At 31.6% G+C, this 14,620-nt stretch overlaps 1 protein-coding gene across 2 annotated transcripts; it reads right to left on the bottom strand.

Moving 5' to 3' along the window:
- Window positions 1–9,099: 9,099 nt before the first annotated feature.
- Window positions 9,100–14,269, bottom strand: LOC111013402 ((-)-germacrene D synthase). Of its 2 annotated transcripts, XM_022287839.2 has the most exons (7): window positions 14,000–14,269; window positions 13,368–13,629; window positions 12,483–12,855; window positions 10,605–10,823; window positions 10,054–10,198; window positions 9,624–9,872; window positions 9,100–9,483 (listed from the first exon to the last, which is right to left on the bottom strand). In XM_022287839.2, the coding sequence occupies exons 1-7, from the start codon at window positions 14,135–14,137 to the stop codon at window positions 9,190–9,192; spliced, it is 1,680 nt and encodes a 559-aa protein (XP_022143531.1). In that variant the 5' UTR covers window positions 14,138–14,269; the 3' UTR covers window positions 9,100–9,189. The 2 variants fall into 2 exon arrangements, with proteins under 2 accessions (XP_022143531.1, XP_022143532.1); XM_022287840.2 differs by lacking the exon at window positions 10,605–10,823.
- Between the last annotated feature and the right edge of the window lie 351 nt (window positions 14,270–14,620).

Consider the following 14,620-nt stretch of genomic DNA (forward strand, 5'->3'; position numbering starts at 1 on the left):
AATAAAGTTCAATAAATCAATTCATAGTTCTCTAACTCATCAAAGAGATTTCCATAAAGTATATGAAAAGTATAATAATCTCAATAACAACAAGGATAAAGATACCGAATACGTCATTTTCCTTGGTTGTATTTCAAGCAAGCCATAATGTTGCTCCTTTAAAAATGAATTTCAATTTGAAGTCCAAAGCAACCATTTACTTCTTGAAATTACACCTACAAAAACAAAGTTCAACCAAAAGATTTTGGTACCAATTTCTTGAGTGCTTCATTGTTAGTGAGCAAGGATTTTGGAACCCATTTCAAATTAGTTCCAATATTTTTAGTATTCATTTTTGGCAAACAAATATCGAAGTTACAATCAACTTTACCACATGACACAACATTTGATTTCTTAACATGTTGATTTTGTACTCTACTTTTCATGGAGAAATTATTTCTTGGAGCATTATTTAATTTAAAGTAACTAGGTCTAGTATGACCTTTAACTCCACAAAAATGACATGTAGGCACACATTTGTCATTATTCATATAATATGATTTTCCATGAACATGCTTAGACACAAGTTTAGTACTATGTATATAATTAGTTCTAACATAAGCGTGTCTAGGTACAAATTTTGATTCTACATGCATATTTGTCTTTCCGTGCTTAGGCATAAATTTAGAACTTGCATTTACGTTTGAAGCTTTAGATTTAGATAAGTAACAAGAATAAGTTTTATGTTCATACTTGCCACATAATGAACAAACAATATTATGCAATGATTTATTTCTTTCAACAAATTTATGCACTCTACTTTTCTTTTGGAAATTTTCTCTCGAAGCATTATGGAACTTTGTTTTTTGAGAAAAATTTCATCTTGAAGAAATATTTTGAGCATATTTCAATTTAAAGCACTTAGGTCTAACATGACCTTCAACACCACAATGATGACATATAGGTACAAAACTAGATTTAGCATTCATAGACACAACCTTAGACATATTAAGCTTAGGCACAATAGGAGATGCTTTAACAAAGATAGTTTTAGAACTTGAAAGAGTAGAACATTCATCTATATAGCCTAAACCTCTTTTATCACCAAAATGTTTGCCTACTTCAATTATTTTATCTAATCTTTGAGTACCTATTGTCAACTTCTTAATAGAATCTTTTGCAATTTCAAGCTTCTTATTAGCAAGCAATTCTTTTTCTTTAAACACATGCAAAAGATCATTTTTCTCGCAATTATCACATTCAATAAATTTAATTTTATCAATAAAAGAAAATTTTTCTTTTTCTAAACATGTATTGCGAGTTTCCAAAATAACAATTTCACTTCTCAAACTAGCAATTTTATCCTTTAATTCCAAAGAAAAAGTTTCAATTTTCTCATTCTTATTTCTCAAATCATTTAATTCAAATTTTAATTCACATGACAAAGATTTGAGATCTCATTTTTTTTTTCAAGAAATTTAATTCTATCAATCAATGCATGCCTTTCATCACAAGAATTATCCACATTCTTATGCAACAACACATCATTAGCTCTATTTCTCAAACAAGCATTTTCATCTATCAAAGATATATTTTCTATGGACAATGACTTATACTTCTTTGATAGCTTCACATATTTAGAGCTAACTTTTTCTAAATCATGTTGCATATTTTCAAAAGCATCAAACAATTCATCATATGAAGAGGGTTTATGAATTACCTCATTTTCATCACTTTCAAGATCGCTCCCATTGTCCGAATGAGCCATCAAACACAAGGAGGATCGATCATATTTTTCTTTTTCCACTTCATGGATTTTTTCTTGATTTTTAGAATTATAATTTTCCTTCAAATCAAATAAATCATTAGTAGTACAAGGAAATTTTCAATACTATACATATTATCAAGAAAATTCCAAATATCATATGCATATGTAAAATGTGAAATTTTATCACATATATTTTTATCTAAAGCACAACATATGATATTTATAGCTTGAGAATTAAAAGAAAGCATTTCATTACTTACTTTTATTTTAGATACATCATTTTCACAAACATACAAAATATCAAAATCAATAGATAAAAAAAAAATTTTCATTATATGTTTCAAAACATCATACTTTCTACCATCAAAGAAAGGAGGTTTATCAATACATTGACTTTGAAGAAAATCTATAGCTCTAGCAATTAAGCTTCTCAAATAATTTTTCAAAAATTAACAAGATACTAATATACAGATAAAGTTTGAAAAAAATTATGTAGAAGAGCGAAACCTCGCTCTGATACCAATTGTTGGATCGGTATGACAACCCTAGAGGGGGGTGAATAGGATTAAATGAAACTTTTTGAACTTTTTACTACGGTGGGTCCAATTTAAACAATTATGTAAACTTTTTATGAACAAATGATTTTAACATAAAATTAAATAACACATTCGAAATACAAACACCTTAATTAATTTCACCAACCAAATAATTCAAATATAAATATTTGACCATAAACATAAATAACAAATTCGAACAATTAATTTCATGCAATTTCTAATAAAGAAAATTAATTGCAAAAATTAAATAGAGTAGAGTTAGAGAAAATGACACCAGAAATTTTATAGTGGTTCGGCAACAACCGACCTACTCCACTCCCCAAGCGCCTCTTGGGTATTCGATTAAGAAACTTTGACTCTTTCCACGGTAGGAGTCAAATCGGTAAAAAGTGTTTTTTTTTGGAGCAAGAAGAAACCCGATCCTTTCTCGGTTTAGGATCAAATCATTACAAATGCTCCTTTTCGGGCTCAAGAGCAACCCTTACAAAGAATATGGAAGTTTGAGAACAAACTTACAAATTCTCTCAAATAGTAGATATATAAATTTTTGCTCACAATTTTGTAAGAAAAATTCTTACAAATAAAAGCCCTTAAATGGCTAAGAGAAATAAAATTGGAAGCACTAATATCTCTCAAATAAAAATTTTCTCTCACAAGAAATTAGAACAACATTTGAAATTTTGGAGAGATGAACGTGAAGAGATTGGAGAGAAAATTGGAGAGGAAAGTTGTTCAAATTTTGAGAGAAGAAGAGTTGATTAAATAGGGGAAAAATTGTAATTAATTTGAAACCAAAATCAATTTGAACCATTAGATTTCAAATGAACGTGAAGAGATTGGAGAGAAAATTGGAGAGGAAAGTTGTTCAAATTTTGAGAGAAGAAGAGTTGATTAAATAGGGGAAAAAATTGTAATTAATTTGAAACTAAAATCAATTTGGACCATTAGATTTCAAATGATTAAAGATGAAATGTTGAGATTTAATTCAATAAAATAATAATAATAAAAAAATATTATATATGGATGTGTCAAACAGCTATATATATATATATATATATAAATTTTTTTTTAAAAAAACAAATATGCATTTAATGTGATGTGACATATATATATATATTTTTACTTTTTTTTCTTTCTTTTAAGTTACGTAATTTTGTTTTTTTTGTTTTTTTTTTAATTTTTTTAACACCATGCCACATGTCAACATTTTGTTGCACCACTTAGTTGATTCAGCTGCTACGTCTCGGGTAATCTTTCTTCCAACTTCTTTCGATCATAATTTCTTCTCCGATTTTGGTAATTCAAGATTCGTTGGAATCATCGTATCGAGCTCTATGCTGTGTACACTTTAAAACACTAAAATTATCTATAAACAAAATATATATTATCAGTAAATCATATAATATTATTGAAGCTCATAATAAATTTATGTTTTATAACAATAATTCTTACACACCAAAAACAATTAATACTAAGTGTGTTTGTTATGATCAAAACACTAATTAATTAAATTAATTAACCAAGATTAACGGCCAAAAAGCCAACAGAAGAATTGTTCTTCAAAGGTAAAAGAAAAGTTATTTCCCCTGTATTTTCATTATTGGATGTTTGATTTTGTTTCTAAAAAATTCATGAACGATGATCCGCTTCCGCTCTGGGATTCACATTCATCACTATTAAAATATCATCTATATGTAGCAATAAAACAATAGAAGAGTTCTTATGTAGCAACAATGATCTGCCTGACACCTTTAAAATCCATTATTGCACATAAAACTACCATACTTCTTGTCTGAGAGCTTGTTTGAGACCATACATGATTCTCTCAAGTTTGCAAATCATTCTCTTGTGCCCATGTATTGTAAATCCCTGGCTGCTCCATGTAAATTTCTTCCTTAATAACCATGAAGAAAGACAGTTTACATCAATTTTTTCCAAAAACAAATCTTCTTTTGCCACTATTGAAATATGGTTATAATGGTAGTTAGTTTCACTACTGGAGAAAAAATTTCATTATAATCAATACCTTCCTTTTGTTGAAAACCTTTGATCCGGAGCCTTGCTTTATATCTTTTGCTGTCATCGGTCTTCTGTTTGATTCTATACACTCATTTATTCTGTAAAGCTTTCTTATCTCTTGGTAACTCAGTTAGTTGCCATGCATGACTTTTCATAAGAGAATTCATTTCATCCTTCATGGCTAACTCCCATTTGACAAAATCTTCCAGGTGAGCCGCCTTCTTCATAACATTCAGGTTCACCTCTATCAGTTAATAATATATAAGTCAAAGTAAAGGAATACCACTATAGTGGTCTGATAGTTCTGCTAGATCTTCTAACCACTGTAGGTGGCGTTCTCTGAACTTCTTCAGTTTTCACGACTGGTCCATCAGGTTCCACAACCTGCTCCTCAAATTTCACAACTGGTACCTGATAAGCCTTGATTAAAAGCTAAAAAAGGGTAGGTTTGCATGCTTAAGTAACTTATATTTGGGATGAAAATGTATGTTCATGCATATAATTTAGGAAAAATGTGCATAATTTGTGATTGGGACTTTGGAATTCAGTTATACGTAAATGAAGACTAATTTGTGTAAATATGCTTATTTTGTAAGAAAAAATGAAGATTTATGATCACAATGCGTCAGACACATTGCAAGGCCAGAATTTCTAGCTTACTAGAGGAATGAGCCACCCAAGTTACTTTGAAAGTTCCAGCTTCACAATGCTTCAGCCACATTCGATGCCTAGATTGTCAAAACGGGAATAACCACTTTTGACCAAGTAATTGGTCCAAGATTTGGTTTTACTCCTAATATCTCTACAACAAGTGGTTGCCAACTTCCCTTGAATTTCTCAAATTCTTGTTACTTCCATGGCCTATAAAAGGAGCCTCTAAGCATCACTTCTACACACCTTATTTCCATGCTTTTGCTTTCCCTTTCTAAATTCTTGTCAACTTTAGCTTTTAAGTTTTGTTCTTCCTTTATTGTTTTTACAATTTTTCCTTGCTTATTTTATTGCAACTCTAGTTATTCTAATTTATGTTCTTCTTTCCCGATTCAATGAAAATGAATTCTTTTGTTATCTTCTTTTGCTATTGCATTTATTTTAATTCTATGAGTAGCTAAATTAATTTTTCAACCCTCCTACGAATGATTTAGTTCCCATCATTTTAATTACATCTATCAAATAGCACGGCGTTTACGCTCAAATTGCTTATCTTGATTGAGTTAATTAATCTAGTTGATTTTACTTGCTGGCCACTTGTTTAAATCACAACAATTGAGTTTAATTCTGAAAAGGTTAGAATCAACGGAGTTCATCAAGATAAAACGGGAAGTTACTTAGAAATAAGAACTAAAATAAGATCTTAGACATAGACTCTCTTACCCGTTAAACGTAAGTTGGCATTTAAATTATTTAGGATTCTAGAGTTACATAGACATATGTAAACACTAGCCTAAACTTCTAAACAAACCAAAAGTGGTATGGAATAGGAGTTGAACCAGTTTGCATAAATTGAGCGTAATTATGGGCACATTTGGTAGGTGTAGTTCATCATTTTAAAACTAAACAGAAGTAGGAGGTTGGCCTTTTAAATTCTATAATTTCCATGTGTTTTTCGTTTTCAACCAATCTCACCAATTTTTCTCACAAACCTGATTGCTCATTCTAACAGTTTTCAAATTCAGTTTCAAAAGAAAAACTAGTCCCTGTGGAGACGAACTTGGAATATTTCCAGATTATTACTTATGACAGTGTGCACTTGCACTTACCCTCTAGCTATTAAGCAGAGGCGCAACAGTACCTCAAGATTAGTTGTACTAACGTACCGAGTCTTCTCTCTATACTTCCATTTGACTCTGACTTTCCTGATTCATTATTTGCTACGTCTTTGTACATAACATCTTCATTGAAGATAACGTTCTTCTTTATACTAATTTTCCTGTTTTGGTCATCCTAAAACATGTAGCGAATCTAAGCTCCATCATAACCAAGAAAATAACACTTCTTGGATTTAGTATCCGATTTACTCATGTTTGCATCATCAATGTGAAGGTACGATATACATAGCCAAAAACATTTAAATGAAAAAGATTTACATGTTTACCGCTCAAGACTTCTTCAAACAATTTGAAGTCTAGTATTATGGTCGAGCTCCTATTGATCAGATAGGCCGCAGTGTTGATTATCTCTACCCATAACATATTAGGTAATCCCATATGTAATCTCATGCTCTTGGCATACTCATTATGCGTCTTGTTCATTCTTTCGATCACACCGTTCTGCTATGGTGTCTTTGGAATAGTCTTTACTGTAACAATTCCACTATTTGTACAATATTTTTTAAATTCTCCATCAACATACTCACCACCATTGTCTAACCTCAATCTTTTAGTTTTCAAACTTGTATCGTTCTCAACCATAGCCTTCCAAGTCTTGAAAAACATAAAATATGTTAGACTTATGTTTGAGAAAATTAGTCTATACTTTCCTGCTTGAGTCATCTATGACAGTCACATAGTATCTATAACCTCCTATAAAATAAACTTCAGAAGGCCCCTACATCAGTTTGAACTAGCTCCAACTTCGTAGGCCTTGGTGCTGCTTCTATCTTTGAGAAACTAATACACTTCTACTTCCCAAATACATAATCTTCACAAAACTTGTGATCAACTACCTTAAGTCCCCTTAACTTTCCTACATAGTAAAGAATTTTCATACCTTTTTCACTCGTATGTCCTAACCTATTTTGCCATAATTGTGTTTGGCTCGAATGATCTACAACCACCGCCACGTCTTCGTCGTTGATGTTAACATAAAAAATGATTGACTTGCTTCCTTGAGCAATTACTATGACACCTTTTGTAACTTTTTAGTTTCTTTGACCAAATGATATTTCACATCCTTCGATTTATCCAACTACCCCCACAAAAATCAAGTTTTTCATCATATTCTGAACATGATGTACCTTACGAATTTTCCAAACTAACCATTCGCCATTTTTAAATTTACATCATGATACCAATGATGTCCAAAGGTTCTTCATCAGCAAGATAAACATTTCCACATGATTTCGTGCAATATAATTTTCAAAAATGTCACATTGTCCTGTATTACGAAAAGACGCACACAAATCCATCACCCATGTGTCAGTATCGCTCTCAACTACTAAAACTAGAGCATCACGTATCTGTTCAGCAACATTTGCACTGTTTTCTTTGGGGCCTTGCAATTCCTCTTCAAATGTCCAATCTTATCACAATTCCAACACTCGAACCTGCTATTTTTGGACTTCCTTCTATTGTTCTTGGACTTGCCTCGATTTCCATAACCTTTGTTATTCTATCTTCCTCTGTCCACATTCAGTGCTTCACAAGAAGTAAAAGCGACACACGAGTCTTTCGTGCAAATTTCTTCTGCTAGAGCTTCATCTCTAACATCTTCAAATTTTAATTTTTCTTTCCTGCAAAAATTTGAAATAGCAGCTCTAATGGGTTCCCAACTATCAGGTAAAGATCTTAATAACAAAATAATATAAGCTTCATCACTTAATTCTAACTTAACAACTATTAGTTTGTTAATCAATGCGTCAAATTCATTTAAATGGTAGTAATAGATGTACCTTCAGCCATTTTTGAATATAAAAAATTTTAGTTGCAAGATACACCTTATTATTTACCGAAGATTTTTCATACATGTTGGCCACGACATACATAAGCCCTTGGTTGTCTCCTTTCCCACGTTGCTTTAAACATTTTAATTAATTAAGGCAAATTGTATCCAACACTTTCTTGTCGAACTTATTCCATTCTTTTTCTCCCGTATAATGTGGTTTCCCCTTCTAATAGCAATTCCAACTCTTTTGAGTGCAAATAATCTAACACCTTAATTTTCTAAAACGAAAATCTAATCCATTAAAAGTGACCAATTTGTCCTCCCCTTCATCGTTCCTCAAACTTGCTCTAATTTTCCACTTTTTAGGGATAAAAATGTTAACAATATTATTATAATCATAGTTCCGAACAATACATGTTAACTAATCCCAAATCATGCTATGGTTCCAATTATAATAGAATTAAATTAACTCGGAACTATGCTCAAAAGTAGATAAACCAACCTAAAGCTCAAGCAACAAGAATAATAAAAAGGCAGGGAAGAGAAATTGACATCGAATTTATATTGGTTCACTCAATGTGAGCTACGTCACGTTATCTGGTACTGTTGCAGGTTTTATAAGTACGAAGAGAATCTTCAAGAGTTTACAAACACTCTATAATAATTTCTCTCAAGAAAAAATGCTCGCGAATCACTCTACAAACTTCTTGAAACTATTGAATTGAGATTGGACAAAAGGTTCTCAAGAAACTCCCTCAAAAGCTTTCTATAAATCTCACGAAAGAAAAACCTCTCTCGAAGGAAAGCTCACACAAACTCACTCTGTATTAAAAGTAAAAGAAAATTATTTTCCGTATATTTTAAGACAATCAACTGTGGAAGAAACTTAATGAAGAAGGAAATAGGTTTTCGGGCTTTTTACCTCTCTAGGCTGAATAACTCATTTCCCTTTTTAACTTTGACTTATTGGCTCCATATTATTCTCAACACATCATTATATTACAACTTCATGTGTACACTTGCATGTAGACAAATTTAACTATAAAAACTAATTAAATACCAATGTAATTTATTATTAAACATTATTTTGTACTAAAATATATATAACAAAACTAATTCAAACCATCAACTACAAAGCACCCACTTAAACATAATTTAACTAGTTATGATATATATATATATATATATATATATATATATATATGTATGTATTATCTACTACAAAGCACATTAATAAAATCTGAAATTCAACATGTAGATGAATTAAAAAGGCACAGGATCCTTAAGCATTGAGGTGATAAAACGTTTGATTTCTCCATTAGGGAATGTGTAGCCATCTTCCTCTTTGTAAAAGAAATCTGAGAGTCGATTAACATTAATCACACACGAAAGGATTGCATTTGGAAACTTGTTAGATTTCATGTAATCTTCTGTTACATCTTTCCATGCTTTTATGACTTGCTTTTCTAGTTCAACTACGGCCTCTTCTTCCGATACTCCATATTGCTTCATGTAGCATTCAACAGCAGATGCAACGTCGCCTCGCTCTTGTTCAAACTAAAACATGAAAATAACTCAAACTTGAAATTTATTTTTGGAAAAATGCTTATAAATAAAGATAGCATTCTGGTTAAGTTACATATTTCGTTCCTATCATTTGAACCTAGTTTCAATGTAATTTTATCTTGCTTGTGTACCTCGTGGGAAACTATGTCATTCATGAGCCTACCAATGTCTCCTGATGCACTAAGCATAATAGGGTCACTCTTCGCCCATTCAAGAACCTCTTTGGAAACAACATCTCCCATGCCAAGGAATGAAGAAGCTGCAAAAAGATGGTAGGAAGCTGATATAGTGGCAATTTCCATATATTCTTCCATGGTTGGCACATAGCCTTCATAAAACCACTTAGCTTCCGCTAAATAAACTCTGCATTGTCTTTTCATCTGTGTCCAAAAACTCATAAAACAAATTAGAAAGGGAAGTCTTTCTTCACATATGGAGAACTATAGGAAATGTTGATGTACTTTTCTGTCGAGCTACCAAAGTCGGCCACTAAGTACGAGCTTAAGTAGGAACAAAATTGCATAATATATATACACACACATACAAAAACAGTTAACTCACTGCTGCTTTTGCGCAATCCAATCCAAATGACAAAATATTGTTGTCCTCGTCAATATCTTGTTCCACATCTCTATAAGCATCAAGAATGGCTTGATAAAGAAATTTCATGTAATGTGGAAGCTTGTCAATGGCATTAATGTCCCACCTAAAATTGAGTTCAAGTTATTGGCGCTTAAAAAAGCTTTAACCACTAAAATTGTGTTCTTTTCATATTTTTTAAACACTCAATATGTGTTTGTTTCAAAGATTGACATCATTATAATAATTTAAACTCAACCTATGACGTTCTAAGTATGAGATTAAATCACTATACTAAATGCGATATATATATATATACATATTTTAGTAATGTATTCTTTAACGTTATCCAATGATATTGTTGACTTCGCCACGGACTAGACTAAAAAAGTTAATAATTTTCACAATCATTAATTAAGCCAAAATCAATATTTTAAGGTCAATTTGATTACTTGCTATATTTTCAAACAATATAAAACAAGGCAAGCTGTAGTTCAAAACAGTAAGTTAATGAAAAAGTCGAAGAGTCAAACCTTTCAATGGCATCGGTGAATAGTTGAAGTTCATCAAGTGTAGCATATACATCGTACATATCATCAAGAAATGATATGAAAATAATATTTTTGACCAATATACTTCTAGCATAAGAGTATTTTGGTTCATAGAATACTCCCAATGCCCAAAAATAGCACTCCACAACTCTATTTCGTGCGAAAGACAAATTTTCCATCAACTTCTGATCCTTCAACCACCTATATATATTTACACTCATAATTAAAACTTAAAAAATTAAAAGAATCATCTCGTTAATTGTTTATAAATTACCTAATTAGATGAGTACTATATAAAGTTTAGTTTCATCCATTCCAATACTAAATATATAAATTATGAACTAGATTAATGTGTGCCATCCTTAAAAACTTCTAGAAATGACCACTAAAATGTGGAAAATCCAACTTTAAATAAAATAAGCACACCATGGTAATTAGTAGGGGTGTGCATCATATCTCGAGAAACCGCCCCACCGACCGAACCAAGTCAGTTCTGTCAGTTTCAACTACAGTTCGGTCGATGACCAGTCGGTCGGTCACTGCTTCCAAATAAAGAAAAATCGATCGATTCGACTGATATTTTCATTTATATGGAAAAGTGCAATTTTCAAGATAGATGGAGAAAAACTAGGGGCAGGGTTTTCTGGAAACCACCCAACTTTTTTTATATTTTTTTAATTATGTCTCTTTCCTCCCATTCTTTCCCACCCCCCAAAATCACTCATTACTTTTCATTTATTAATTGTTTCTCTCTCTTCTCTATCATTTTCCACTTTCTCAAAATCTTCCCCCTCCATTGTTTCTTCTTCACTTCTTCTTCTGTATATCTTCTTCCTTTCTTCTACGTCTGTTATCATTTCGGATTTCTTTTTTTTACCTTTTCTTTTTTCATTTTTCTCATCGATGTTACAATGTTCTTCGTGCTTCTCGACGACGAGAGTGGCACACACATCTGTCGCCTTCGCCAATCGTCCTAGCTGTCACAACAATCGGTTTGTCGACAACCGACCAACCAAACTGATAGTTCAGTCAATCGGTGGAAAAGCAGCTACAACGGTCGGTCGGTTTCCATATGGAAACCGACCATGCATCGGTCAGCATCGATTTGGTTCTAAAAACCAAACCGACCGACCGATGAACGCCCCTCGTAATTAGGACATAAATATCAACACATAGAAAAAATCTCATTGAACTAAAAAAAAGAACACAACCATACCTAGTATCAATATTTATGGTTTCATCTCAAAATCAATTAGGAGAGTAACCTACTTGCCCTAATTATAAATCCTTGTAGGATCCTTAACTTGCCCCTAAGATGGTGGCTCGTTTGAACTTGTTGGACTCTCATACCATTGAGAGAAGTAGCCCACTTGTATTACAAAGCATTATCAGGTCCCTTATCTATTAAATGTGATATCAGGAGAAGAGTAACCCACTTGTATTACAAACTTTTGTTAGGTCTCCTATCTATTAGATGCAAACATGGATATTTAACATGCATGCCCCCTTAAGATGGTTCTTATTTTGGATTCACCAATCTTAACTGGAACCCATTTTTTTGGAAAGGGCTCTCATTTGAGCTTGTTAGACTCTGGTGCCATATAAATATTTATGGGTTCCAGCTAAAAACCAATTATGTCTATTATAAATCTTTGTAAATAAGATCATTTTCTTTACCATGTGGGATTCTTAACACCTCGCCACAAATCTATAAGATAATTAGAATTCAAAGTAAAAGAACATATTTGCATTAATTATTCAAATTTAGGATTCAGTTGATAAACTTATTTATAACAAAAATTTTTCACAAAGAAAAAAAAACTCTAAGATGTAGGAATAACATTAATGAAAAAACTTCACCTTGAAACCTCAGCTAGCTCTTTCTTGTAAAGTTTTTGCAGAGCATTGAAGTCCAACTTTGCAAAAGAGAGCAAAACATTATTCTTTAATGGATCCTTGTCATAGAGAGAGATATGGTTCCTAGCGGTGAACCTTGGCACAGCTTTATAGATTGGCCACTTCAAAGAATATTTAGCTTCTTCTGCAAAAGGAGAGCTAGCATCCATGGCTATTGCTTGAAGATGAGTAGTCGTGAAAGCTAATGCTTTATCCAATATATTTTCTCCATTCATTCCCAAGTGAGATGCTTGATACAAACTTAATATACCACGTTGATCTTTCACCATTGATTCTTTGAAATCTCCATTTTCATTTGTAAATCGGTTGAATATTTCTGTTAGAAATTTACCCACAATTCAATTATAAGTTTGGTCCTAAACTTTGAAGATTGTATCAAAGTTCTTAATTAATTAAGCTTTCAAATTTGTGTTTAATAATCATTCAAATCTAATAAATAAACTCCCACAAGTTCCAGTGTTGTATTTAATTGGTCATTGAACAGTGTCTAATAATTAAGCCTCTCAAACTTTCAATTTTGCACCTCGATAGATTCCAAACTTTAAAAAATGTCACTAAATTAGAGATATATTGAACATAATATTAAAAGTATAAGGTCGTATTAGACATTCTTATAAAGTTCAATAACCTATTAGACATGATGTTGAAAGTTTTGGATCATTAAACTTTAAACAAGATATTAAACTTTAAACAACGTATTTGACAAAGTGTGGAGGTTTAGAAATCAAAGTTGCAATTTAAAATTTACTCAAAAAACCAAATCTCTCATTTTTCTTATAGAAGAGTAATTCTTGGAGGAAAAAAAATGGCTGGGGAGTAACGACTTACCACATGAAACAGAGTAACCTTGTTGTCTAAGCAATCGAAATCTAAGAGCAACAATGTAAATATCTTCATCATCATCAAGATTGCAAGAATCATTTTGCATGTGCTCTAGAATTTCATTAATTTCTCCTTCAAAGTGGTAAGATAAGCCAAGGCGCTGGATTGAATCAATCAAACTTAATTTTTCTGAACACTTTTCAGCAGCTTCAAGCATTCTTCTCACTTCTTCTCTCTGTTCTTCAAGTTGTTTCCTAACCATGTCGTCCTAGTTTTCCATAATATTTATGTATTAGGCTCAGAGGTTCAATACAAATTACAAAACCAAAAAATTCAAGCCCACCTTGTTTCTATTGTATTATGTTTCATATTTCAAAATTTCCCAATGATTTATAATTTCTTACTTTCATAAGGCATATCAAATTAAATATATATATATAAAACATATTTCTATTTTTTTTTATTGAAAAAAGTTGAAGAAAAATGGAAAGAAGAAGAGAGAGAGAAAAATAATGACCCAGTACACATTTTTGTTCTGTGTGTAATCGAAAAAAGAAATATGAAACAAAGATGCTTTATCAAATAAAAATCAAAATATGGAAAATAGAACATTCCAAAACATAATTATATATACATACCAGAACTGTGTTGATAGGATAGGAAAGGAAATAATCTCCCCAAAGACTTGGTTCAAAGTTTGCAGATCGACGAAGAACACTATCATTGGAAGAGCCATTATTTGGTGCTATGAGATCTGAGACAACTTCAGATGACATTTTTTTTTTTTTTGAGATATTGCAGAATGGATCAACACAGAGTTTTAATTCCGCTGTCACCTTGCTATGTTAAAGAAAACTTTGGATATGTTTGGCTATATATATTGTTTAATGTGAATATGGAACTTGTAGGATTTTGGACTTTTCGTCCCTGAATTTTTAAGGCGGTTCCTCATAGCTATATATTTCAATTTTAAAAGTGTTTTTAACGGGTACTGAAATTTTTAAAATTTAGGGACGTATTGGATCAACATTGAAAAGATAAGAGATCTAATAAAAGTTTATAATATATGTGTCTTATTTCTCTTATTGCCAATTTATTTTGAGTTAAAACTTCATGAATATTGATATGTACGGTATCAGAATCCCAAAATTCAAACGACCATCCAGTCAAAAAATGAGATCCGGCCGAACAATTGTTTACAATTGATTTTTCGGTGGAATCTTGTGAATATTGATATTAGACGTAAAATAATTGAAATG

Source organism: Momordica charantia (assembly GCF_013281855.1).
Source record: "Momordica charantia cultivar OHB3-1 chromosome 10 unlocalized genomic scaffold, Mcharantia_2.0 BLBB01000010.1, whole genome shotgun sequence".
NCBI lineage: Eukaryota > Viridiplantae > Streptophyta > Magnoliopsida > Cucurbitales > Cucurbitaceae > Momordica > Momordica charantia.